Source organism: Electrona antarctica (genome assembly GCF_951216825.1).
Source record: "Electrona antarctica genome assembly, chromosome: 2".
NCBI classification, from domain to species: domain Eukaryota; kingdom Metazoa; phylum Chordata; class Actinopteri; order Myctophiformes; family Myctophidae; genus Electrona; species Electrona antarctica.
The window spans coordinates 51,755,458-51,783,022 of NC_136807.1; the positions used below are offsets into that span (position 1 = coordinate 51,755,458).

Here is a 27,565-nt window from a genome sequence, read left to right on the forward strand (position 1 = left end):
AAGTGTCAGCACAATTCACACATCTCTAAAGATCACATGGGGCGTTTATTAAATTGATTTGTTTTTCGAGTTATACTCATGATGAATGACCACTCCTCATGATAGTACTCACAACAGAAAGAAAATAATCAAGTACGACCTTGTTTATTATAGACTAGAGAGTAGAGACAAACATTTTTATTTTCTGTCCATGAAGAGCTATTTTTGATGGCTGAGAAAACCATGGACTTCTCACTCTCTTGCTGGAAAGTTTAGGTCGGTGCGATTGTTGTGAACATGTTGGTCCGGTTTTTTTTTTTTAAAGAAAGTAAGAAACAAACTTGACCATGCAGGCCTTGGGCCTACTTTTTTCCCCTCCACAGATAATTAGACATATTATTCACGCATCTTGTTGTTGGCCACATGGCTTGACACACTCCCTATGCAACACACTGGCATTAAATAGGAATTCTGTCCGAAAACGTCTGTGGTTTTCAGCCTTTTTCATACCAAGGTCCATTATTTAATTATTCTATGGAGCCAGTGTATTATCATTTTAGTCGATTTCGACGTTTTCAATCTAAGAGTCTTAACATACTGTTGTCCAAGACACCATTCCACATTTAACCCCCCCCCCTGCAACTCAGAACATGTACAAATGCAAAATATAAAGGTGCTTAAAACCGGATGCCCCAAATGTTAGAGAGGCCTACGGGGTGCTTGTGCAATGTATTAGTCCGTAGTTTTCAATAAAGAAGTGTTTTAATCCCGTTTGTGGCCGAACGCCATATCCAAATACTCGTTATCATTGAGCGTAATTCCGGCTTTCACCGGATTCGCCCCCTGATTTTGCGCTCCCGTCTCCATGTGCTCAAAAGAACAGTCAGTGCGTGACGAGTGGACACACACACACACACACAATGTGTGAATGCGACCTAAAACACTTCTTTATTTGGGAACTGCGGACTAAAACATTAGACAAGCACCCCGTAGGCGCCTCTAACATTTGGGGCATCAGGTGAAGCACCTTTTATATTTTGCATTTGTAGGCTACATGTTCGGTGTTGCAGGCACTCAGAGTTGTCTGTCCAACAATCGATACAACCTACGAGAGTCTACTCTAATACAACGGGCCACCATTTGAACGACATTTAGCCTCTCAGACCCAAGAGGCCAAGCCTAAGAATGTTTTATTATCGTTGGATAAGATTCTGTCCACAATTCCATGCTGTATTGGTACCATTAGGAGAGATAACAGGCAATACGTTGATCAAAATGACATTTATTTTCCATACATTCTCTAATTGTGTAGACTTCTTTGTAAATGAACTGATGCAGATGTTCAACAATAATTTAACTCTTGAGAGAGTAAAATGAAACCAATTTGGTTTAAATTTAAATGCTCTCAACTTGAGAGCATAAAATGAAACCAAATTGGTCACTCAAGAGTTAATGATCTGTAGTATTCTGTACCATTATTAGGGATGTACCGATGAGACATTTTTTAAATTTGTCCGATATCGATATCCGATATAATTAATTGTTGTTATGGCCGATTTAACCAATGTCGATATGATCTCATTTTGTATTAAACAAATAGGCTTATAAACACTGAATTTGAAAAAAGCAATGCCACTTTATTCCAAAACTAGTGATACATGACTTATTGAAATAACATATCCCAACATAAACAGCTTGAATGTAGGCCTATAGTCTTTTTTTTATTTAAAAATGTTCCAACTTGTTGACTCTTGAAAGCTTCCCCAGAAAACACTGATCAAATTTGCAGCCTTCATCATAACAAAAGGCTTTTTCAGGCTTTTTTAATTTATTTTTCAACATTATTATCATAAAATAAAATATCTGCTAAAACTGATATCATTACCGATTATTTCCAATACCGATATTGCATTTTAAGGCCGATATTGGTTATTGGCTGATACCGATGTATTGACTAAAATGTATTGATGTTGTCGTAATGACTGATTTTTCACTTGCTGAAAATAGCTATATCTACAAGCTCACAACGCGTCGCAGCGCAGAAGTGTAAAATTACTTATACTGGATGTCCACTAGTCCCTTCCTAGAATATTAGTCTAGTTTTTAGCTGTTGACGAAATTGTCAATACATTTAGTCTTAGTTTTAGTCATCATAGCTTAGTTTTCATTTAGTTTGTCAGTGGAAAAAAGGTAGTCGACGAACATTTTTCGTTTTAGTCGACAAAAACAACACTGCCTTGAACAAACATGTATTTTGTGGTAGTTCAGAGCATCTTGTTCCTTTGGTTCCCCAGCTGTGAGCCAAGATGAACAGCAGTGGACAGGCGTACCCTCTGGCCTCTCTGTATGTGGGAGACCTGCATGCGGACGTCACCGAGGCCATGCTCTATCAGAAGTTCATCCCCGCCGGACCCATCATGTCCATCCGTGTGTGCCGCGACCTCATCACCCGCAGATCCCTCGGATACGCCTACATAAACTTCCAGCAACCAGCCGATGGTAACGTAGCCCGCTTTTAAAAAAAATACAAGCTCGTAAGCGCGGCACTCGGTGCCGTGCTATGAGCTTGTAGATCTGCTATTTTTCAATTGCTTAAAGTAGAACAGAATGCTTAAAACACCAAAAGGGGTTCCCGCCCCGAAATGGTTTAACCTGCTATTTGATTACAATCACCCATGAATATTCTAAATGTATGACTCTTCTAAATGTCCCAGCGGAGTGTGCCCTGGACACCATGAACTATGAGGTCATCAAGGGGCGCCCCATCCGCATCATGTGGTCCCAGCGCGACCCCGGCCTCAGGAAGTCTGGCGTGGGCAACATCTTCATCAAGAACATGGACGAGTCCATCGACAACAAGGCCCTGTATGACACCTTCTCGGCCTTCGGGAACATTCTGTCCTGCAAGGTACGGACGGTCACACTGTGCCCAAAAGAGGGAAAGATGGAGGGGACCAAGTTTAGACTACTATATTTACTATTTACTATTCTACTATATTTACTATTTACTATATTTACTATTTTTGAAATGACCGCTGCTGAGTGAAAACCGTTCCTCTGTCCAGGTGGTTTGTGACGAGAAGGGCTCGAAAGGCTACGGCTTCGTTCACTTTGAGACGCAGGAGGCTGCGAACCGCGCCATCGAGACCATGAACGGGATGCTGCTGAACGATCGCAAAGTGTGAGTTAAAGACTCTACAACTGTCTTCTAAAATCAGTGGTTCCCAAAGTGGGGTCCGGGGACCCCCAGGGGTACTTCAGGGAGTTCCAGGGGGTCCCCAGCTAAATGATTGATAGGAACCAAATGGACCATTATGGGTGTGTAACTAAATTAACTTTGATTTTAGAATATAAATTGGGGTCAATGCCATTAAATGGGGGTCCGTAGGCTAAAATTCATGTCAAACTGGGGGTCCTTGAAATTAAACGGGTTGAGAATCACTGGTCTCTGGAATATATTTTCTAATGGGGGTCCGCTGGCTAAGAAATGTCGATTTGGGGGTCCTTGACATGAATACGTTTGGGAACCTCTGTTCTAGATCATGCCACGGACATCGGAGTTAGCCCTGAATGACCACAAGTTAGGTCTCGGTAATGGTCCATTTGGTTCCATTTGTACACCTCTCAGAGTTGCAAGTAAAACATTTGAGAGCCGCTAAGTACTAGTTGGACTCCCAATGTGCCATAGTTTCAAAGTAAAACATTTGAGAGCCGCTAAGTACTAGTTGGACTCCCAATGTGCCATAGTTTCAAAGTAAAACATTTGAGAGCCGCTAAGTACTAGTTGGACTCCCAATGTGCCATAGTTTCAAAGTAAAACATTTGAGAGCCACTAGTACTAGTTGGACTCCCAATGTGCCATAGTTTCAAAGTAAATCGGTGTCATACATGTTCTGAAGAAAACCTGGAGACTTGACATTCATTAATTGGGTCTTAGGATCAATACAAAGAACATTATAATGGTGTGTGAAAAAATAAAATATAAATTTGTTTGTGTATGGACACATTGATGACCCCTGCTTATGACTAGGCATGTAACGATTCATTCAACTCACCGATACGATTCCAATCACAATATTACGTTCACAATATGATTTTTCACGATTTTCTAAACACATTTATTTTCCAGAAAAAATGTCTGGATTTTTTAAAATTATTACCCTCACACAAATCCAGTATTTTCTTTTTTTTCTTTTACAATACTGTTTGTTTTCAATACAGTAGCAACTGACAGGATTGGAAACATTTTTTTTAATATAATCTCTCTTCCACAAATCTCAAATCCTGTTTTATAACGATACTCTTTTCAATAACTAGCAAGCAAATAACTTCTTAACAAAATCTCAAATCCTTGGATCAGGATACAGGGTTTTTATTAAATCGATTTTTAATTGTCACCAGTTGATCGTTACATGCCTACTTATGACTTGTGTTCATTCAGCCTATTTGTAGCACAAACAAACCACCAGTGAGACTCTTTGCAGATAACCTTCTGTTGTGTCTACTTCTCGCTCAGCCTAGAAACAAGTGGTGAGTTGGACTCTGGCATTGCCAGCCCAAAAGCCACTGACCTGGGTGAGACATGTCAGTTGTCCCACTCCCGGAGTAGGTCAGTAATCTGTGACTTGTGAACTGGCATGACTATGATGAGAAATGCTGAAACGGCATCCGCCTTGGCAGAATCTTTATCAGCTATTTAAGTTTATTCAACTCCTTGTAGAACATTGTGTGGCATCCTATGTCACTTTTGTCTTTTTCTAAATTTTTGTAATGATTGGTGGATCATCATCATTTAATTTTTAATAGCATTTTGCCTGCATGCGCATATCTGACATATTTCATCACAGAATCATTTAGAACTGGAAAAAAAAACGAAGTTTGTACTTAAATGTCCCTTTTTTGTTTTCGCCATATTTATTTATTTATTTCTCAACGGTGGCTTCCATTTTTCCAGCTTCGTCGGGCACTTCAAGTCCCGCAAGGAGCGAGCGGTGGAGTTCGGGGCCAAAGCCATGAAGTTCACCAACGTCTACATCAAGAACTTTGCTGAAGACTACACCGACGAGCAGCTCATGGAGGTCTTCTCCAAGTTCGGTAGGACCCCACGGACCGCTCTTTCACTGTCTATATTGATACATAGCTGCACGTGGAAATCAGTGTTTTCGTCGACTAATACTAAGACTACCTTTTTCCACTGACAAACTAAATGGAAACTAAATAAAAACTAAGCTATGATGACTAAAACTAAGACTAAATATACCGGCAATTTCGTCAACAAATAAAAACTAGACTAAATTGTTAGGAAGGGATTAGTGGACAAGAGATCCAGTATAAGTCAAATTAGTTGCATGCTGAAAATAGCAGATCTACAAGCTCACAACGCGTCGCAGCGCGACGCATTGTGGGCTTGTAGTCGTTACGACGGCATCAAGGCCCACCAAAATACATTTTGTTCGACTAAATCAACTAGATTTAGTCGACAAAATCTTGTGATATTTAGTCGACTAAAACTAGACTAACACTAAAACATTGTTTTATTATTATTATTATTATTTTTTATTTTTTTTGCAACTGAATGGCTGGAAAATGGAAATTTAGAGTTTGCATAGTACACATAGTGCATGCATAAACTTTCCTGAATTATTATTATCTGGTTTCAGTATTTATGTTTGATGTATTTTCTCTATTATTAAGGTTAAGGTTATTGTTTGTATTGGTGGTGGGGCGGGGGTCACGAGACATGGCCAAAGCATTTTCGGTGGTCCCCAGCCAAAAACATTGAGAACCCCTGCTTTAGGCTAACACAGTGGTTCCCACACCTTTCAGGTTGCGCCCCCCAAAATCATATTTGAACTGGGGACTGCCCCCAAATAATCATATTTGAACTGGGGACCGCCCAAAATAATCATATTTGAACTGGGGACCGCCCCAAATAATCATATTTGAACTGGGGACCGCCCCAAATAATCATATTTGAACTGGGGACCGCCCCAAATAATCACATTTGAACTGGGGACTGCCCCAAATAATACATTTTCACGATTTTTCAAAAGTAGCAGACCTACAACAGGGGTTCCCGCCCAGAATGGGTAAATTATGGAATCATCTGGGGATCAGTTGGGGAACCCCAGTGGGTGATTGTTCTGTCCCTGGACATGTGTAACTTTCACATTTCAGATTCTGTACTGTTTCTAAGTCTCTGTACTTCTGTGCTCTAAACGTCCCAGGCAGAACGATGAGCGTGAGAGTGATGAAAGACGAGAGGGGGCGATCGCGAGGATTCGGTTTCGTCAACTACTACAGCCACGAGGATGCTCAGAAGGTAAAGGGCTGCTATGATAACCTATTTAGACCCGAGGACGGAATTAAAAAAGATGTCTTCTAAGTCAATTTTCTGAAAAACCTCATGTTTTCTATGTCAGTGGTTCTCAATATTCCATGTCAAGGACCCCAAAAAGTATATATGTAATTGGTCGCCGACCCCCATCTGAAAATATGTTGTTCCAGGGACTCCCCCAGAAGCAAAGATTTGCGTTTAAAACGCTCTTTTCTTTTCTCCAAAAATAGCAGAACTACACGCTCATAGCGCGGCACTCGGTGCCACGCTATGAGCTTGTAGATCTGCTATTTTTCAATGGCTAAAGTATAACATAATGCTTAAAACACCAAAAGGGGTTCCCCGCCCAAAATGGGATAACTTGACACTATCCAAAGTGTCATCACCGAGGCGTGCTGCAGCCCTACACGTGAAATACCAAGGAAAAGACTGTCGCCACATGCATCAGCCTTAAAACACTCGCATGACTGAGAGGTCATTTTGACCAATTTTTTGGAGTTTCTGAAGTTGATTATCTTTGCCCATGACATCTGAAACATTTTCTAAATATGAATTTAAGCATAGGCTACTTATACCATCTTTTACTTCAGTCATGCGAGTGTTGGGTTCGTTCAGATTTTCGGACGTAAGGCTGTAGGAAATACTTTACATTAATTTAGTGGTTGCAACTTGCAAAGGTTAATTAATTGATTGCCCGAGTCCCGTGGTGGGAGTTCTGGTCTGGTTTTGGTGAATATTAAGTAGTTCCGGTCATTTGGTGGAGGTCTGGGGGGGCCACTCATTAAAAATAATTTGTATTCTTGATTTGTATTTCTACATATAGAGAAACTTTCTTTCAGTATCACTACGCCAGCAGTAGGGTTGGGATTCGGAACCGGGTCCATTTCAGACCCGGTTCCGACATTGCGGATCCGGAGCCGGTTCCATCGTTTTTTTATTAACGGTTCCACAAACGGTTCTCATCAGTCGTCATTTAGCTCTGCTGTGTCTGCTTGCATGCGAGCAGAGCCTGGGGTGACGTCACCCCACCTACGTGAGTGAGTGGGGTCGGGGAGGATACCATAGGATACGCCCACTGTTCTGTCTGTGCATTCAGCGACCGCCGCGGAGCGAGTGGGACAGTGGGACAGTATGTCGAAGAGATCTCCAAAGTGTGGTTATATTAACAGAGAGGGAAATGACTGAGGCTGAGCACGCAAAGTGCAATACATTTGATGCTATAGTTGCAAAGGTTGTTGCAACTTGTACCACGTCCACATTGAGAAACATCTCAAAATCAATATGCCTACACGAGTGCACATCGCGTTTGTGAGCCATGCGGAAAGCCGTGCCCGCTCTCCCCGCAGCTCCACCACAGCCGACGGGGGACGAAGATGATGCAAGGCTGGTTTACTTTCCCCAGGCTAGAAAACTAACGTCTACAGAGCTTTTCATTAGGCGTATTGTACAACTGTTGTCAATGGTGTTAATTTAGAACGCCAATGACTCGACGTCTTTCTGTCTGATATTTTATGAATCACGTTAACTATAGAGCCAAATCAATTTGTCTGCACGTATTTTTACAACTTATAAGCAACTCAACTGCTTTTGATTTGTCTCTAAATTAATCGCGTGACTGTTGAGAGCCCAGCCTTTAGGTGCATATACCTCCATAGATTGATTACTTTATAAACAGTTTGCAGAAAAAAGCACAGGAACGTAGCCTGACAGTTCAATACAAGGTCTGCTAAGAGGATTTTATAATCCAAGAAAGCACTATGGCTTGTTTCCATTAGGGTAAGGGGTACTTCATATAAGATTAATCTGAACATTAAAGACAACATTAGTCACCAAAACAATATCATTATTGCAATGTACAAATTGCAATATACAGTACAAATTGCAACAATTATATTGTTGTGGTGGCTAGCTGCTGCTGGAGGTGGTGGTGAAGTTTAAATAATAGTGCCACCTCATAATTGTAAAGTGCATTTTCAATAATTGAATTAATGAATTTGTGTTTATTATGTACTTGGTTAGGTTAGTTATAATATAAGCATAATCTATGTCAGAAAAAAAGGGGAAAAAATAATATTAGGATCCGTTAAGGGAACCGTTAGGAACCGGAACCGTTAAGAGGGATCCGGGAAGGATCCGGAACCGTTAAAATCCTAACGAATCCCAACCCTAGCCAGCAGTAGCACAACATTCCATTCTGGGTGGAATAATGGCAAAATAGCAGTAGTCTTTGAGCTTGTAGATGTGCTATTTTCGGCCAATCTGTTTGGTGTCCATGAATTCTTTAATGTCTTCTCATCTGGACTTGCTGGGCTTCATATACTTTGGCTACTCGCATGAAAGGTGATGAAAGACTTTCAGTCTTTCATCACCAGGGTTAGCTTTTTCTTTGATGTTTGCTGCAGTGTTATTTATTTTATTTTATTTTTTTTTTGCCCAGCCAAGCCGGAACTGTTTTTGTCGCGAGTGAGTGGACTGACTGAGAATCGTTCCCAGAAGGCCAGGGAAGTGTGCTTAACCCACATCTTTCGATCTGGCCCGTATGGTGGCGCTATTTGTTCAATCTCCTATCATACTATAGCAATCATGACGTCACACTCTCTGTCCAATTGGAGCTCAGCAGTGACCTGACAACTTTGATCAGTTTGGGGTATAAATAAACATGTTGGTTATGCACACTGATTTAGAATTGACGCAATAGAGCGCCCAGGTTACTTTCTGTAGTTCAGTCAATAGTAGCGGTAGAAAGAAACCGGTTTCTCTCAATCTGTCTTTCGGAAACCCTTCTCATCGGTAGCCATGTTTCTGAAGTTGTTGTTCCTCTGTGCGCTGATCGTGACGAGCGGTCGGTCGGCCCTGATCGCGGAGGAAGAGGGCGTCCTGGTGCTGAAGAAGAGCAACTTCGACGAGGCGCTGAGAGCCCACCCCAACCTCCTGGTGGAGTTCTACGCCCCGTGGTGCGGTCACTGCAAAGCCCTGGCGCCCGAGTACGCCCGGGCGGCCGGCGTGCTGAAGGCGGAGCGCTCGGGCTTCCGCCTGGGCAAGGTGGACGCCTCGGCGGAGACGGAGCTGGCCAAGGAGCACGGCGTGGAGGGATACCCGACCATCAAGCTGTTCCGGGGAGGAGGGAAGAAGAGCTCGCCCAGAGAGTACTCGTATGGCAGGCGGGCCGAGGACATCCTCGAGTGGATCCGGAGACGCTCGGGCCTGAGCGTCGACGCTCTAACGGAGGTCGTGCAGGCGGAGCGCATGATCGCCGACAACGAGGTGGCGGTCGTCGGCTTCTTCAGGGACGCCCGGTCCGACCGCGCCGCGGCCTTCGCCGAGGCAGCGGAGGCCGCGGACGACGACGTCGCGTTCGGGATGACGTCCGAGGACGCGCTGTACTCGAGGTTCCAGATGACCGAGGACGGCGTCGTCCTCTTCAAGAAGTTCGACGAGGGCCGCAGCGCCTTCGACGGCAGAGGAGAGCTCTCCTCCGCGGCCGCTCTCCTGGCCTTCGTCAAGGCCAACCGGTTCCCTCTGGTCGTGACGCTGAACGACGGTCCCACCGACGCCCCCCCCAAAGCCCTGAGAGAGTTCAAGGACCACGTCCTCCTGTTCGCGTCCGGCACCGCTCCGGACTTCCAGGACAAAGTGGCCGCCTTCAGGAAGGCGGCGGAGGTCTTCCGGGGCAGGATCCTGTTCGTGCTCATGGACGTGGACGTGGAGACCAACCAGCACATCATGGAGTTCATGGGCCTCGAGAAGGAGCGCTGCCCCACCCTGCGTCTCCTCAACCTGGAGGTCGAGGCCAAGGTCACCCAATTCAAGCCCGACGACGACGAGACCATCATCACCACCGAGAGCATCGTCCACTTCTGCACGCTCTACGTTCAGGGCAAGCTCGAGCCCCACTTCAAGAGCCAGGAGGTTCCCGACGACTGGGACAAGAACCCCGTCCGGGTGCTGGTGGGCAAGAACTTCAAGGAGGTCGCCCTGGACCCGACCAAGAGCGTCTTCGTGAAGATGTACGCGCCGTGGTGCGGCTACTGCAAGAGGCTGGCGCCCGTCTGGGAGCAGCTGGGGGAGCGCTACAAGGACCGGCAGGACGTGGTGGTGGCCAAGATGGACGTGACGGCCAACGCCGCGGAGCACGTCCACGTCCACAGCTTCCCCGCGCTCAAGTTGTTCCCGGCGGGAGATGGAGGGAAGGTCATCGACTACACCGGGGAGAGGACGCTGGAGGGCTTTGTGCGCTTCCTGGAGAGCGGAGGACGGGAGGAGGAGGAGGAGGAGGAGGAGGACGCACGCGACGAGTTATAAAGCAGGGTTGGGAACCTTTTTAGGGTTTCAACGATGCCGGTTCCTTAACGATTCCCTCGTAACGCTCCGGTTCCCTTTAACGATTCCTATAGGGAGAGTTCCAAATGGACCCTTACAGGACCGTAACTCTTGAGAGGGTACAAATGGAACCAAATTTGGTTCCATTTTCACTCCGAGAGAGTACAAATTAAACCAAATTTGGTTTAATTTGTACTCTCTCGGAGTGAAATTAAAACGTTTGAGAACCACTGGTATAGTGGTTGCACAGCAGACGTCAAGTAGGCTACTCATACGGTTCCAGAAACAAATACCATGGAACCACCTTTGACTTCCAATATTTTATAACATAAAATCAAATAAAAGTATATACACAATATTAAGCCAAACGGTACAATAATTATTTTTGAGGGGCGCTAGCCCCTCCTATGCCCAGCTTTCCGGGTTTGTGTGAACACAAACATTGAAGATAAAAGTGAGGGCAGAAAAGTGAAGACGCCAAACGTGATTGGCCGGAATTACATTTTGTGATGATTTGATTGGTTGCGCATGGAATGTGATGTATGATGATGAGAGCACACACAAGTGTGATTTTTATTTTTATTTTTTTTAACGTTTGGGTCCAATGTCGCCAGATTTATCTTTTCCAAGCGTTGTCAGCGGAGCAGTGCAGCTGAATTGTGATGGAGAAAGGCGTCTGGCTTTCGGACATTAGCAGCCAAGTCTATGGACTTTTAATGTTTGTTTAACCCATTCTGGACGGGAACCCCTTTTGGTGTTTTAACTAAGCATTATGTTATACTTTAGCTATTGAAAAATAGCAGATCTACAAGCTCATAGCGCGCCACTCGGTGGCGCGCTATGAGCTTGTAGATCTGCTATTTTAGGAAAAATCGTGAAAATGTGGCACAAATATTTGAATATAATATTCTTTCAGAGGATGTCTATGGACCTTCTAATCTCTAAACAAACACAAAGTAAACATCGAGGTGCCCCCTTTTTTTTTTGAAAAAAAAACTTTTCTTTTTTTCAAGGTCATATAAATGTGTGTTTATTGTTTTAGGCCGTGGAGGAGATGAACGGCAAAGAGCTGAACGGTAAGGTCCTCTACGCCGGGCGAGCTCAGAAGAGGATGGAGCGGCAGGGAGAGCTGAAGCGCAAGTTTGACCAGATCAAACAGGACCGGATCCAGCGCTACCAGGTACAGTGAGTCCAGCCGGTGTTGTGTTTGGTAGCAAGTTAGTCTTTTGAATAGTTTTCATTTAGTTTTAGTCACATTTTAGTCTAGTTTTAGTCGACTAAACATCATAAGATTTTATTCGACTAAATCTACGGTTGGTTTTGTCGACTAAAATGTATTTTGGCGGGGCTTGATGCCGTCGTAATGACATATTTCACACTTGCTGAAAATAGCCGATCTACAAGCTCACAACGTGTCGCGTTGTGAGCTTGTAGGATCGGCTATTTTCAGCATGCAACCAAGTGTAAAATGACTTGTGTCTTATACTCTTGTCCACTAGTCCCTTCCTATCATTTTAGTCTAGTTTTTATTTGTTGACGAAATTGTCAGTATATTTAGTCTTAGTTTTAGTCATCATAGCTTAGTTTTCATTTAGTTTCCATTTAGTTTTCGTCAGTGAAAGGTAGTCGAAAACATTTTTCGTCTTAATTTTTGTCGCCGAAAACAACCGTGAATCCAGCGCTACCAGGTGCAGTGAGGTTTTTAGGCCTATGACTTCGCGATGGCCGCTAGAGCCGACTCATCGCTGTTCGAGTTATTTACCGAGAATCGTAAATTATTACCCTCCCCCTTATAGGCAATGCCTGCACCAAGCAATATTTCCCACCACGGAGAAAAGCCGGGCAGTGCTGTTCAGCCCGTGACACATGACTAGGGCGCGTCGCCAATTGTGTGGTGTCGGGGAGGAACAGTGTGGTTGCGGTACAGACAGCTACACACAATGACATGCACGTGTAGCTAACAACCTCAGCCTGTTGGCCTAAAAAGTCTAATATCTCCCCAGAGTCTCAGAGATATCCCTTTGGATTAGTGGTTAAGAAGTTGGCTTTCCGCGGTGGAGACCCGGCCGGGTTCGATTCCCAGGTGTTACACACGCTCTCAATTAAATTAACACGTTTTTTACCGGGGTGATCTTTGACCTTTGAATTGCCTTCATGTCATCATGTCTTGCTGCTTCTGTGTCGATGCCAGGGAGTGAATTCATGTCTTGCTGCTTGTGTGTCGATGCCAGGGAGTGAATTCATGTCTTGCTGCTTGTGTGTCGATGCCAGGGAGTGAATTCATGTCTTGCTGCTTCTGTGTCGATGCCAGGGAGTGAATTCATGTCTTGCTGCTTCTGTGTCGATGCCAGGGAGTGAATTCATGTCTTGCTGCTTCTGTGTCGATGCCAGGGAGTGAATTCATGTCGTCATGTCTTCTGTGTCGATACCAAGGAGTGAATTCATGTCTTCATGTCTTCTGTGTCGATACCAAGGAGTGAATTCATGTCTTCATGTCTTCTGTGTCGATGCCAGGGAGTGAATTCATGTCTTCTGTGTCGATGCCAGGGAGTGAATTCATGTCTTCTGTGTCGATGCCAGGGAGTGAATTCATGTCTTCTGTGTCGATGCCAGGGAGTGAATTCATGTCTTCTGTGTCGATGCCAGGGAGTGAATTCATGTCTTCTGTGTCGATGCCAGGGAGTGAATTCATGTCTTCTGTGTCGATGCCAGGGAGTGAATTCATGTCTTCTGTGTCGATGCCAGGGAGTGAATTCATGTCTTCTGTGTCGATGCCAAGGAGTGAATTCATGTCTTCTGTGTCGATGCCAGGGAGTGAATTCATGTCATGTCTTCTGTGTCGATGCCAGGGAGTGAATTCATGTCTTCTGTGTCGATGCCAGGGAGTGAATTCATGTCATGTCTTCTGTGTCGATGCCAGGGAGTGAATTCATGTCTTGCTGCTTCTGTGTCGATGCCAGGGAGTGAATTCATGTCATGTCTTCTGTGTCGATGCCAGGGAGTGAATTCATGTCATGTCTTGTGTGTCGATGCCAGGGAGTGAATTCATGTCATGTCTTGTGTGTCGATGCCAGGGAGTGAATTTGTACGTGAAGAACCTGGATGACGGCATAGACGACGAGAGACTGCGCAACGAGTTTGCTCCCTACGGGACCATCACCAGTGCCAAGGTACATTAGTAGCTCTTTATGCTAGTGCAGTGGTTCTCAACCAGTGGTCGGAGGACCACCAGTGGTCCCCAGCTAAATGGCGGAGAGTTGGTAACCAAATGGACCCTTCTAGATCTTTAACTTTTGAGAGCGTGAAATGAAACCAAATGGACCCTTCTAGATCTTTAACTTTTGAGACTTTTAACTCTCAAAGAGTTAAATTATTGTTAAACATCTGCATTACTTACAGTAATTTACAAGAAGTCTACGCAAATAGAGAATGCAGAAACATTGTTACTTTGATCAATGTTTTCCTGTTCTCTCTCCTAATGGTACCAACATCAATACAGCATGGAATTGTGGACAAAATCTTATCCGACGATAACAAAATATAATTTTAGTTTTGGGTCTGAGAGGCTGAATCGTCTGGTGGTCCAAATGGCTCAAATGCCAAATAAATAATGGGCCTTTTATGTGAAAAGGGTTGAAAACCACTGTGCTAGTGGTTGTGGTTCTCAACCTTTTCAGGTTCAGGGGGTTCCCAAAAGGAATCGTATTAGAACCCAACAATGTGAAACTGGCAGACCTACAAGCTCACAACGCCTCGATCGGCTATTTTCACAATATTTGCCTCTAATAATATTTGACAATTTGGCCAATGTTTGACCAGTTTGTAAAGCATAGTGTGATTACTTTTGCATGGTCTTTGAAGATTACGTCACATGGCAGCCACGGCTATGGGCTTTGAGGATATCACATTTCAGTTTGTTTAGAGCACTTAAGACGTAAATCGTTTTCCAGCCAAGTCTATGGACTTTAATGTTGGTTTAGGGCACTGAATGACGACATGTGGCCGGTTATACATACGGTGGGCGCCCCTCACTTCACAGGAGTGTGATTTCCTTGGTATTAAAAAGGTCTTAAAAGTCCTTAAATCGACATTTTACTGTCACCTGGGCTTCCACAGATAAATATTGTGAAAATGGACGATCTACAAACTCGTAGATCGACCCACAGGGTTGAGAAGCATCGAGGTAGTGAAGAAAAAGTGCACTGTCCAATGGAAGAGTCTCTCTCACTGCATCCCGGTGTGTCTCTCTCTCTCTCTGCGTCCCGGTGTCTCTCTCTCATTGCGTCCCGGTGTCTTATCTCTCTCACTGCGTCCCGGTGTGTCTCTCTCTCTCACTGCGTCCCGGTGTCTCTCTCTCTCTCACTGCGTCCCGGTGTCTCTCTCTCTCTCTCTCACTGCGTCCCGGTGTGTCTCTCTCTCACTGCGTCCCGGTGTGTCTCTCTCTCACTGCGTCCCGGTGTGTCTCTCTCTCTCACTGCGTCCCGGTGTGTCTCTCTCTCTCACTGCGTCCCGGTGTGTCTCTCTCTCTCTCACTGCGTCCCGGTGTGTCTCTCTCTCTCACTGCGTCCCGGTGTGTCTCTCTCTCACTGCGTCCCGGTGTGTCTCTCTCTCTCTCACTGCGTCCCGGTGTGTCTCTCTCTCACTGCGTCCCGGTGTCTTGTCTCTCTCTCACTGCGTCCCGGTGTGTCTCTCTCTCTCACTGCGTCCCGGTGTGTCTCTCTCTCTCTCACTGCGTCCCGGTGTGTCTCTCTCTCACTGCGTCCCGGTGTCTCTCTCTCTCACTGCGTCCCGGTGTGTGTCTCTCTCTCACTGCGTCCCGGTGTGTCTCTCTCTCTCACTGCGTCCCGGTGTGTCTCTCTCTCTCTCACTGCGTCCCGGTGTGTCTCTCTCTCTCACTGCGTCCCGGTGTGTGTCTCTCTCTCACTGCGTCCCGGTGTCTCTCTCTCTCACTGCGTCCCGGTGTGTGTCTCTCTCTCACTGCGTCCCGGTGTGTCTCTCTCTCTCTCACTGCGTCCCGGTGTGTCTCTCTCTCTCTCACTGCGTCCCGGTGTGTCTCTCTCTCACTGCGTCCCGGTGTGTCTCTCTCTCTCACTGCGTCCCGGTGTGTCTCTCTCTCACTGCGTCCCGGTGTGTCTCTCTCTCTCACTGCGTCCCGGTGTGTCTCTCTCTCACTGCGTCCCGGTGTGTCTCTCTCACTGCGTCCCGGTGTGTCTCTCTCTCTCACTGCGTCCCGGTGTGTATCTCTCTCTCACTGCGTCCCGGTGTGTCTCTCTCACTGCGTCCCGGTGTCTCTCTCTCTCTCACTGCGTCCCGGTGTGTCTCTCTCTCTCACTGCGTCCCAGTGTGTCTCTCTCACTCACTGCGTCCCGGTGTGTCTCTCTCTCTCTCTCACTGCGTCCCGGTGTGTCTCTCTCTCTCTCACTGCGTCCCGGTGTGTCTCTCTCACTGCGTCCCGGTGTGTCTCTCTCTCTCTCACTGCGTCCCAGTGTGTCTCTCTCACTCACTGCGTCCCGGTGTGTCTCTCTCTCTCTCACTCACTGCGTCCCGGTGTGTCTCTCTCACTCACTGCGTCCCGGTGTGTCTCTCTCACTGCGTCCCGGTGTCTCTCTCTCTCACTGCGTCCCGGTGTGTCTCTCTCTCTCACTGCGTCTCGGTGTGTCTCTCTCACTGCGTCCCGGTGTGTCTCTCTCTCTCACTGCGTCCCGGTGTGTCTCTCTCTCTCACTGCGTCCCGGTGTCTCTCTCTCACTGCGTCCCGGTGTCTCTCTCTCTCTCTCACTGCGTCCCGGTGTGTCTCTCTCTCTCACTGCGTCCCGGTGTGTCTCTCTCTCTCACTGCGTCCCGGTGTGTCTCTCTCTCTCACTGCGTCCCGGTGTGTCTCTCTCTCTCTCTCTCTCACTGCGTCCCGGTGTGTGTCTCTCTCTCTCTCTCACTGCGTCCCCGTGTCTCTCTCTCTCACTGCGTCCCGGTGTGTCTCTCTCTCACTGCGTCCCGGTGTGTCTCTCTCACTGCGTCCCGGTGTGTCTCTCTCTCTCACTGCGTCCCGGTGTGTCTCTCTCTCTCACTGCGTCCCGGTGTGTCTCTCTCTCTCACTGCGTCCCGGTGTGTCTCTCTCTCTCACTGCGTCCCGGTGTGTCTCTCTCACTGCGTCCCGGTGTGTCTCTCTCACTGCGTCCCGGTGTGTCTCTCTCACTGCGTCCCGGTGTGTCTCTCTCACTGCGTCCCGGTGTCTCTCTCTCTCTCTCTCTCTCTCTCTCTCTCTCTCACTGCGTCCCGGTGTGTCTCTCTCTCTCTAACAGGTCATGACGGACGGCGGCCACAGCAAGGGCTTCGGCTTCGTGTGTTTCTCGTCGCCGGAGGAGGCCACCAAGGCCGTGACGGAGATGAACGGGCGCATCGTGGCCACCAAGCCGCTGTACGTGGCGCTGGCCCAGAGAAAGGAGGAACGCAAGGCCATCCTCACCAACAAGTACATGCAGAGGCTGGCCACGGTGCGCGCCATGCCCGGCCCCGGGCCCATGATGGAAGGGTACCAGCAGGGAGGCTACTTCATGTCCACTGTGCCTCAGGTAACGTGAGCCTCCCCCCCCGCCCATGCCAATGTTGTTTTAGTTTTAGTCAGTCTCTTGAATAGTTTTCATTTAGTTTTAGTCACATTTTAGTCACCTGGAATGTTTTGGTGTTCTACAGTTGATTTAGTCGACTAAAATGTATTTTGGCGGGCCTCGATGCCGTCGTAATGACTGTTATTTCACTTGCTGAAAATAGCCCATCTACAAGCTCGCAACGCGTCGCGCTGCGAGCTTGTAGATCGGCTATTTTCAGCATGCAACCGAGTGTAAAATTACTTGTACTGGATCTCTTGTCCACTAGTCCCTTCCTAACATTTTAGTCTAGTTTATATTCGTCAACGAAATTGTCAATATATTTAGTCTTAGTTTTAGTCATCATAGCTTAGTTTGCATTTAGTTTTAGTCAGTGGAAAAAGGTAGTCGTTGAACATTTTTACTCGACAAAAACAACACTGCTCCATGCGCTGTGAGCTTGTAGCTCCACAAAGTTTCCAGAATGGCAAATGGGATCTGCAACGTCACAAAGCATCTCATTGTGACATGCCTTGAGATGGTAGGGATGGACAATAATGAGCAGTCGAGACGAATAACAGTCTTAAGTCCAAACTAATTATCCATAATGTATAAATTATGGATAAGGGGTCGGGACAGCTAGGCCTTTTCGGAGAGGTGTCAGAATAAATGATGGACTTAGACTGTTATTCGTCTCAACTGCTCAGTAATCGCTCATCATATAGGTATCGGCTTAAAATGCAACATCGGTATTGAACGATAACAAAACACATTAGCAAATATCGGTTATCGACCGTAACAGCAATGTTGGCATCGATTATCGGTACGGGCCAGAAATGTCACATCGTTGCATCCCTCTCTATAATTATTTAAATTTGCTATATCTACTTTTTGCAAACTACATTTTTCTCATGCATATGCAGAGGCTAATTCTATACCCTAAAACACCCTAGAATATGTTATGTTGTTATTATTAGTACCGTTGTCTGATCCATACATGGTAACTGAACAGTGTGTCTCGTTGCAGCCTCCGACTCGATCCTTCTACAACCACAATGCTGTCCGCACCCCCCCACCACCCCGCTGGACCACCGCACAGCCACCCAGACCCCCAGGTGTGTGTGTGTGTGGTGTGTGTGTCAAATCAAATTTTATTCATAAAGCACATTTTCAACAATCAAACTATGCTGTGCAGGGTGAAAAGAAAAACATCAACCATAAAGTATGCATGTGCAACATCAACAAAAGTGCAACAACATCACAAACAATAAAAGTGATTTAAGAAGGGATTTAATAATCTCAATAGAATTAGCAATTCTTATATAGAGTATGCACATGCATACATTGAGTGGAAAATCATGTGGCAAGGTGAGTTTAACGTTGTTTAATGCAATCAGACCTTTCTGTGTGGATGTATGGGCTGTCAATCAGATAGGACCTTTCTGTTTGGATGTATGGGCTGTCAAACAGATAGGACATTTCTGTTTGGATGTATGGGCTGTCAATCAGATAGGACATTTCTGTTTGGATGTATGGGCTGTCAATCAGATAGGACATTTCTGTTTGGATGTATGGGCTGTCAATCAGATAGGACATTTCTGTTTGGATGTATGGGCTGTCAATCAGATAGGACATTTCTGTTTGGATGTATGGGCTGTCAATCAGATAGGACATTTCTGTTTGGATGTATGGGCTGTCAATCAGAGAGGACATTTCTGTTTGGATGTATGGGCTGTCAATCAGATAGGACATTTCTGTTTGGATGTATGGGCTGTCAATCAGAGAGGACATTTCTGTTTGGATGTATGGGCTGTCAATCAGATAGGACATTTCTGTTTGGATGTATGGGCTGTCAATCAGATAGGACATTTCTGTTTGGATGTATGGGCCATAGATATTTAAAGAATAGATGCCTCATTATTGGCCGCTGCAGTTCGTTGGAGCGATGTGTGTTGAAGGAGGGGCGGAAGAATTTACACTGGGAGAGGAAGTACGCCGGAAGTGTGGAAGGCACGTTACGTCACGCTGCCACTCAAGTGACTACTGGCCAATCACAGCACATCTTTTTCCGGGACTTACAGACCCGAACATGCGCTGCTCTGTGACGCACGCTCATGCTTCGCAAGGAATCTCGGGAAAGTTTTGCCCTCCCTTGAGCACATTGTAAAACATAGATTGGTTACATAACCAACAACAGCCAATTGGCTACTACAAACGTTATGCAAAGCTCGGCCAATCACAGCGGAAGTTAGGTAGGTTACTCCAGAAAAATAATAAAGTGTGACAATAACTATAGTGGTTATGACCTTTGGGCAATCCACTCTATATTGTTTCCGTGCTGATGTTTCTCGTCGTCGTAGGCCCGTATACCCTGTTGTGTTGATGTTGTGGTGTTGTTGTTGTCACAGGTCCGTACCCCGGCCACTACGTGGGCAGCGCTTTCCCCCGCCGCGTGTCCACGCCCATCGCCACGGTACGACAGGCGTCCACCCAGGCCCCACGGATCAACCACTACACCCAGAGGACAAGTAAGTAACCCCCCCAGGCCCCTCACATCAACCACTACACCCAGAGGACAAGTAAGACCCCCCAGGCCCCTCACATCAACCACTACACCTAGAGGACAAGTAAGTAACCCCCCAGGCCCCTCACATCAACCACTACACCTAGAGGACAAGTAAGTAACCCCCCAGGCCCCCCACATCAACCACTACACCTAGAGGACAAGTAAGTAACCCCCCCAGGCCCCTCACATCAACCACTACACCCAGAGGACAAGTAAGTAACCCCCCAGGCCCCCCACATCAACCACTACACCCAGAGGACAAGTAAGTAACCCCCCAGGCCCCCCACATCAACCACTACACCCAGAGGACAAGTAAGTAACCCCCCAGGCCCCTCACATCAACCACTACACCTAGAGGACAAGTAAGTAACCCCCCAGGCCCCTCACATCAACCACTACACCCAGAGGACAAGTAAGACCACCCAGGCCCCTCACATCAACCACTACACCTAGAGGACAAGTAAGACCACCCAGGCCCCCCACATCAACCACTACACCCAGAGGACAAGTAAGACCACCCAGGCCCCCCACATCAACCACTACACCCAGAGGACAAGTAAGACCACCCAGGCCCCTCACATCAACCACTACACCCAGAGGACAAGTAAGACCACCCAGGCCCATCACATCAACCACTACACCCAGAGGACAAGTAAGACCACCCAGGCCCATCACATCAACCACTACACCTAGAGGACAAGTAAGACCAGCTCCTTTGACAGCAGGACACCCCCCCCCCCCAAAGAATATCCCCACTCTGATAAGCTCTTGGAATCATGGAAGCCACTATCTTATCCGCTGCTAGACTAAAGGGAATTCTTTCTAGCCCGGGGGAGATAATTAGACTTTTAGGTTATCAGGCTGAGGCTGTGAGCCACTCTGCTGCCCTAACCACACCAGAGGGTCACCATGCAACTACTTGCGACTATTATTCCTAACGGCAGTTGCAAGGAGTTGCATTGGTGTGGTTTGTTTTGTTGCAAGGAGTTGCATGGTGACCCTGAGCAAATCGGTATTTTTGTCCTCCTATAAATTTCCATTGACAATGAATGGAGAATTTGTCATATGTAGACGAGCAAATTGGCTATTTCGGTCCTACACAAAGGAACAAAGGAAATGTAACAATGAAGCAATAGATGATAAGAGCGCCCCTCACTTCACAGTTCACACGGGTGTGATTTTTATTATATTCACCATCGGGAGCCATTAGGGGTTCAGCGTCTTGCTCAAGGACACTTTGACCCTAACTCTGGGGGAGCCCACAGGGATCGAACTGGTAAACCTCCAGTTCCCAAGCGGCCACTCTACCTCCTGAGCCACTGCCACCTCAAGTTGAGTGAAGGCTTCAGTTGCCCTAATGTCTCTCTCCCCCTCTCCCTCTCTCTCCCCCCCCTCTCTCTCTCTCTCGCTCTCTCTCTCTCTCTCTCTCTCTCTCTCTCTTCCCCCCCCCCCCCCCCCCTCTCTCTCCCTCTCTCCCTCTCTCCCTCTCTCCCTCTCTCCCTCTCCCTCTCCCCCTCTCTCTCTCTGGTCCAGATAACATCGGCACCCAGACGGCGGGGAGCCGCGCCGACAAGCAGGGCATGGTCCGAGGGCACCAGTACATATACGGACCTCCTGGACACCCGGGACCCCCTGGTCCTCCGGGACACAGGAACGCTCCCCAAATCATCAACATTCCTGTTCCTCCCCCCATGCCCAGACAGCAGGTACATGACACTGTTCTAACCCCACATATATGGCTGTCGCAGTTTATTACATAATCGTATAATCACAATTATTTGAGATAATCGCAAGATCTCGTACAATATTCAAAGGTTATGCGGTTGATGGGGATATAGTCACCTTTACAGTCGGAGCCAGATTACAGGTCCTTCCAACCAGACTCGATCTTTCTCTGTGGTATCCTAATACGTTTCCTCCTCATTGTCTGCACCATGACCACACGCCAATTACAGAAACACTGTCGCATATTCTTAATGGCTGCTATATAAGGGAATGTACATGGCTAATAGGTAGGGATGGAGCCCGAAAATCGGGTCCCTTACAAACCCGGTTCGGCATTTATCGAGACCCGAGTATCAATAAGCTTTTGGCTTGTCGAGTCTGTTATCTGGCATAGTATAAGGGGGCTGGGATGCGACGGGTGGTTGCGTGGTGCGTCATCGTTTTGCCGTGGAACTATGGTGGAACGGGTGAAAAGGTTTGGTAACATTAAAAACAAAAGACGAGGGGAGCTAAATGCAATAATGTAGCCTACCACAGTTGTTGCATGCACGGAAGGGAGCATTTCGACAATGCATAGACATCTGTCCATAATGCATTGTATTAAACCCAAATGCGATACCTTTGCATCATGTCTGCACCGAGTCGAAACAACACGGGAGCCGTCAGCTGCTAGCCTGGCGTGGCCAGACTCATAGCGAGGATTCACTGGTGCTTCCTCCCCGCATATGATATATATTTGCGGGGAGGAAGCGTAGTTATAATATCTCCCGCGGATCGATTGAATAGTCTCGCATAATACGTGACGTATTCCAATGTGCATGCAACTTCTCAGTCTATCGTTGCTGAAAAGGCAGAGCTACAAGCTCACAACGCGGTGCAACCAGACGCGGTGTGAGCTTGTAGACTGGCTATTTTTGGTGCGTGACACCGCCGTACGAAGATGTATACATTACGCATTTAAAGTGACGGTACACAATGAACAGTTCCCTCTGTCTGTTAGAAAGGTACTGTATAAGGCCCTAGTAAAATGTAGTGCAAAGGGATGTCTTGGTTGGTTAAAATAAAGAGATTAATAAAGTGTGTGTGTGTGTGTGTGTGTGTGTGTGTGTGTGTGTGTGTGTGTGTGTGTGTGTGTGTGTGTGTGTGTAAATGGTAAATGGTGCATTTATATAGCGCCTTTATCCAAGGCGCTTTACATAGATTGTGCATTACATTCACCCATTCACACACACATTCATACACCGATTGCGGCGGAAGCCATGCAAGGTACCAACCAGCACATCGGGAGCAATTTGGGGTTCAGTGTCTTGCCCAAGGACACTTCGACATGTAGACAGGAGGAGCCGGGATTCGAACCGCCGACCCATGGATCATTGGACGACCTGCTCTACCTCTTGAGCCACTGTGTGTGTGTGTGTGTGTGTGTGTGTGTGTGTGTGCGTGTGCGTGTGCGCGTGCGTGCGTACAAACTATCACAACTGGCCAATAAAAATAAGGTTCTGTTCAGAATTAATTGTCTCCCGTCTTTCCACAAAATAATAGCAAATGCTCGATAGTGGGCTCGATTAGGACCCGGCTCGTTAAGCCTGCTCGATAAGGTGATCGTTAACAATTAACGAGCTCCATCCCTACTAATAGGTCAACAATTATGTCGTGTCTAGCAAAGGACATAAGTTCATATGAGAGTCTTGACTCCGATGAAGACCGCATAGTAGTAGAAACGTTAACAAGGCTCAACATGTCCGTGCTGCTCCTGTGTCCTCTCCTCCTGTGTCCTTGTTCCTGTGACGCACCGGGCCAGCCGTTCCAGGCTTGAGGTCGCATTGGTAGACTCCCTTTGACATAAGTTCATATGTTTCATCTGCCAAAATGTATAAGCACAAGTTTTGACTGCCATGTTGTTCATGCACAATATAAAGGAGAAGTTCCCAACTTCATTTCTCTTTTTTTTAGGAATATTTTCACCTTTTTGCCCTAGGTTCTAGGGTTAAGGATGCTATTATACAGCTTGGCTACAAATGTAAACTGCATTGTGTTCATATTTGGAAGCCTTGGTGATGTCCATAAATCACCAAGTTGTGAGGGGCCTGCAGATTGCAGGAATGCCCACGCCAAGAGGGCATTGGCTAAACTTCCTTGTTTAAATCAAGGACTATCTAAAGAGGACCGTACGGTCTTCGCTTCTCGTCCTCTTTAGATAGTCCTTGGTTTAAATGTGAACTCTAATAAAGTGTGCGCGTGTGTGTGTGTGTGTGTGTGTGTGTGTGTGTGTTGTGAAGGTTCATCCTCCCCAGGTGGTGATGGTGGGAGGACCAGCGGTCCACGTCCGAGGCCAGGAGCCTCTCACTGCCTCCATGCTGGCTGCCGCTCCGCTCATGGACCAGAAACAACTGTTGGGTGTGTACCGTCTACTACTGTGTGTGTGGTATCCTTCTCTTTTAGTACCCCACTGCAGCAATGTGATCCGCTCAGTTCTGTTATTGATGGATTGATTGGCTTTATTAGCATCAGGGGCGACTATGGCTCAGGAGGTAGAGCAGGTCGTCCAATAGGCCTATCTCACAGAATTGTCACGCCCCCTTCCGGAGCTGAGGTGATAGCGTGACGTCACTCCATAGACGCTACTTTTGTTTTCTCAAGGTAAGGTTTGTTCTATCTGTTCGAGCTGATTTACCATAATAATATTGGTCTGTCACATTTTTACATTAGGAAATGTACTTAGATTCTCCAGAGAAAAAAACGTGTAAATTCTAATGTTAAATGACACCACTAGCTACCGGAAGGGGGCGTGGAAAGGGGGCTGTGAGATAGGCCTATGATCCCTGGGTCGGCGGTTCGAATCCCGGCTCCTCCTGTCCACATGTCGAAGTGTCCTTGGGCAAGACACTGAATCCTACAGTGTGAGCTCGCCACCGTTGGTGTGTGAATGTGGGATAGTGAGGACGCTGGCGTCGACTGTTCGCCGCTTCACCTCCCAATGTATGAATGAATGAACCATTGTAAAGCGCTTTGAGCACTTGCAAAAGCGCTATAAAAATGCAATTCATTATTATTATTGCCACAATTGTTAACATTACAGGTAGAACAGTCAAAGTTATGCTTAACGGCTAAGATACAAGCCGTTCGTAAGGCTAATGTTGTCATGTAGCTGTCAGCACCTGTGTCCTCTCATCCAGGCTGTCCACTAATCAGTGTTGATTATGTCCACTAAAATAAGACGAAAAATGTTCGTCGACTACCTTTTTTCACTGACGAAAACTAAATGGAAACTAAATGAAAACTAAGCTATGATGACTAAAACTAAGACTAAATATACTGACAATTTCGTCAACAAATTCAAACTAGACTAAAATGTTAGGAAGGGACTAGAGGACACGAGATCCAGTAGAAGTCATTTTACACTTGGTTGCATGCTGAAAATTGCCGATCTACAAGCTCACAACGTGTCGCAGCGTGACGCGGTGTGAGCTTGTAGATCAGCTATTTTCAGCAAGTGTAAAAACAGTCATTACGACGGCATCAAGGCCCGCCAAAATACATCGACTAAATCAACTAGATTTAGTCGACTAAAATCTTGTGATATTTAGTCGTCTAAAACTAGACTAACACTAAAACATTCCGGGTGACTAAAATGTGAATGAAACTAAATGAAAACTATTGGAAGAGACTAATGTTATTGTCCTGTAGGTGAGCGTCTGTATCTACTGATCCAGGTCGTCCAATAACAGAACGCCGTGTTATATTGTCCTGTAGGTGAGCGTCTGTATCTACTGATCCAGGTCGTCCAATAACAGAACGCCGTGTTATATTGTCCTGTAGGTGAGCGTCTGTATCCACTGATCCAGGCCGTCCAATAACAGAACGCCGTGTTATATTGTCCTGTAGGTGAGCGTCTGTATCCACTGATCCAGGCCGTCCGATAACAGAACGCCGTGTTATATTGTCCTGTAGGTGAGCGTCTGTATCCACTGATCCAGGCCGTCCGATAACAGAACGCCGTGTTATATTGTCCTGTAGGTGAGCGTCTGTATCCACTGATCCAGGCCGTCCGATAACAGAACGCCGTGTTATATTGTCCTGTAGGTGAGCGTCTGTATCCACTGATCCAGGCCGTCCAATAACAGAACGCCGTGTTATATTGTCCTGTAGGTGAGCGTCTGTATCCACTGATCCAGGCCGTCCGATAACAGAACGCCGTGTTATATTGTCCTGTAGGTGAGCGTCTGTATCTACTGATCCAGGCCGTCCGATAACAGAACGCCGTGTTATATTGTCCTGTAGGTGAGCGTCTGTATCCACTGATCCAGGCCGTCCAATAACAGAACGGCGTGTTATATTGTCCTGTAGGTGAGCGTCTGTATCCACTGATCCAGGCCGTCCAATAACAGAACGCTGTTATATTGTCCTGTAGGTGAGCGTCTGTATCCACTGATCCAGGCCGTCCAATAACAGAACGCCGTGTTATATTGTCCTGTAGGTGAGCGTCTGTATCCACTGATCCAGGTCGTCCGATAACAGAACGCCGTGTTATATTGTCCTGTAGGTGAGCGTCTGTATCCACTGATCCAGGCCGTCCAATAACAGAATGGCGTGTTATATTGTCCTGTAGGTGAGCGTCTGTATCCACTGATCCAGGCCGTCCAATAACAGAACGGCGTGTTATATTGTCCTGTAGGTGAGCGTCTGTATCCACTGATCCAGGCCGTCCAATAACAGAACGGCGTGTTATATTGTCCTGTAGGTGAGCGTCTGTATCCACTGATCCAGGCCGTCCAATAACAGAACGGCGTGTTATATTGTCCTGTAGGTGAGCGTCTGTATCCACTGATCCAGGCCGTCCAATAACAGAACGGCGTGTTATATTGTCCTGTAGGTGAGCGTCTGTATCCACTGATCCAGGCCGTCCAATAACAGAACGGCGTGTTATATTGTCCTGTAGGTGAGCGTCTGTATCCACTGATCCAGGCCGTCCAATAACAGAACGCCGTGTTATATTGTCCTGTAGGTGAGCGTCTGTATCCACTGATCCAGGCCGTCCAGCCGGCGCTGGCGGGGAAGATCACAGGCATGCTGCTGGAGATCGACAACTCTGAGCTGCTGCACATGCTGGAGTCTCCAGAGTCCCTCCACGCAAAGGTGGCGATGATGCGTTTGTTAACCCATTTTGGGACGGGAACCCCTTTTGGTGTTTTTAAGCGGTTATGTTGTACTTTAGCTGTTGGAAAAATAGCAGATCTACAAGCTTGTATGTCTGCTATTTTTGAAAAATGTGGCGCAGATCTTTGAATACATATTCTTTCAGAGCGAACGTTTTTAACTCCAATCTTTGCTTCCGGGGCGGGGGGGGGGGGGTCTATTCACACCTGGCCATATGTAATAATAATAATAATTATTATTCTACCCTAATTGAAAAGGTGTGACCTGTTTATCTGTTCGTCTTCTTCTACCAAACTACTCTTAATGTTTGCACTAATTTCTCCATGCACTTAATGGTAATGCATGCCATAGGAAATAACACGCACTATACATTGCATCCATGCAACTGTCCTCTTTACTCTACACGTACTTTTCTGAGAATCCATTCTTGCACAATACCTACTGCTTGTGTTTTTCTTTTTTGGGTGGCGCTAGAGCGAGACCGGCCTTCTAGTACAACTGTATTTGTATAGCACCTTTCATGACATGAAATGCACCTCAAAGTGCTTTACAGCACAATAAAGGGGAAAAAAAGAAAAGCTAAAGCCTACAACAACATTAAAATAATAACACTAAAAGGCAGTTAATAAGGCAAAACAGTGAGGACATGAATTACAACAGAGAGAATTAAAAATCAACTAAAAGCAAGTGTGAAGAAATAGCTCTTTAGTTGTGCTTTAACGCATTCTGGGGCGGGAACCCCTCTTGGTGTTTTAAGCATTATGTTACACTTTAGCTATTGAAAAATAGCAGATCTACAAGCTCATAGGTCTGCTATTTTTTTTAAATCGTGAAGATGTGCCTCAAATCTTTGAATATATATATATTCTTTCAGAGTGAATGTTTTTAACTCAAATCT

General features: G+C 46.4%; 2 protein-coding genes across 5 annotated transcripts in view; both read left to right on the forward strand.

The window, feature by feature from the left end:
* Positions 1–27,565, forward strand: part of LOC306940372 (embryonic polyadenylate-binding protein-like) — a 30,864-nt gene that overhangs the window by 129 nt on the left and 3,170 nt on the right. Inside the window, exons 1-14 of one of the 4 annotated variants that reach the window (XM_079525418.1) lie at positions 24–307; positions 2,274–2,478; positions 2,694–2,887; positions 3,045–3,160; positions 4,934–5,073; positions 6,207–6,301; positions 11,679–11,816; positions 13,711–13,806; positions 16,935–17,204; positions 18,247–18,334; positions 19,628–19,747; positions 21,319–21,491; positions 23,790–23,907; positions 26,516–26,646. In XM_079525418.1, the coding sequence (XP_079381544.1) occupies positions 2,286–2,478; positions 2,694–2,887; positions 3,045–3,160; positions 4,934–5,073; positions 6,207–6,301; positions 11,679–11,816; positions 13,711–13,806; positions 16,935–17,204; positions 18,247–18,334; positions 19,628–19,747; positions 21,319–21,491; positions 23,790–23,907; positions 26,516–26,646 (1,872 nt within the window). In that variant the 5' untranslated portion in view covers positions 24–307; positions 2,274–2,285. Of the gene's footprint in view, positions 1–23; positions 308–975; positions 998–2,273; positions 2,479–2,693; positions 2,888–3,044; positions 3,161–4,933; positions 5,074–6,206; positions 6,302–11,678; positions 11,817–13,710; positions 13,807–16,934; positions 17,205–18,246; positions 18,335–19,627; positions 19,748–21,318; positions 21,492–23,789; positions 23,908–26,515; positions 26,647–27,565 lie in introns of those variants that run through there. The other 3 variants (XM_079525420.1, XM_079525419.1, XM_079525417.1) reach the window with 3 other exon arrangements.
* Positions 9,113–10,618, forward strand: LOC306943174 (protein disulfide-isomerase-like; the record flags this gene model as incomplete). The annotated part of the gene is made up of 1 exon (XM_079529377.1): positions 9,113–10,618. One exon carries the CDS (start codon positions 9,113–9,115, stop codon positions 10,616–10,618), a length of 1,506 nt encoding a protein of 501 aa, XP_079385503.1.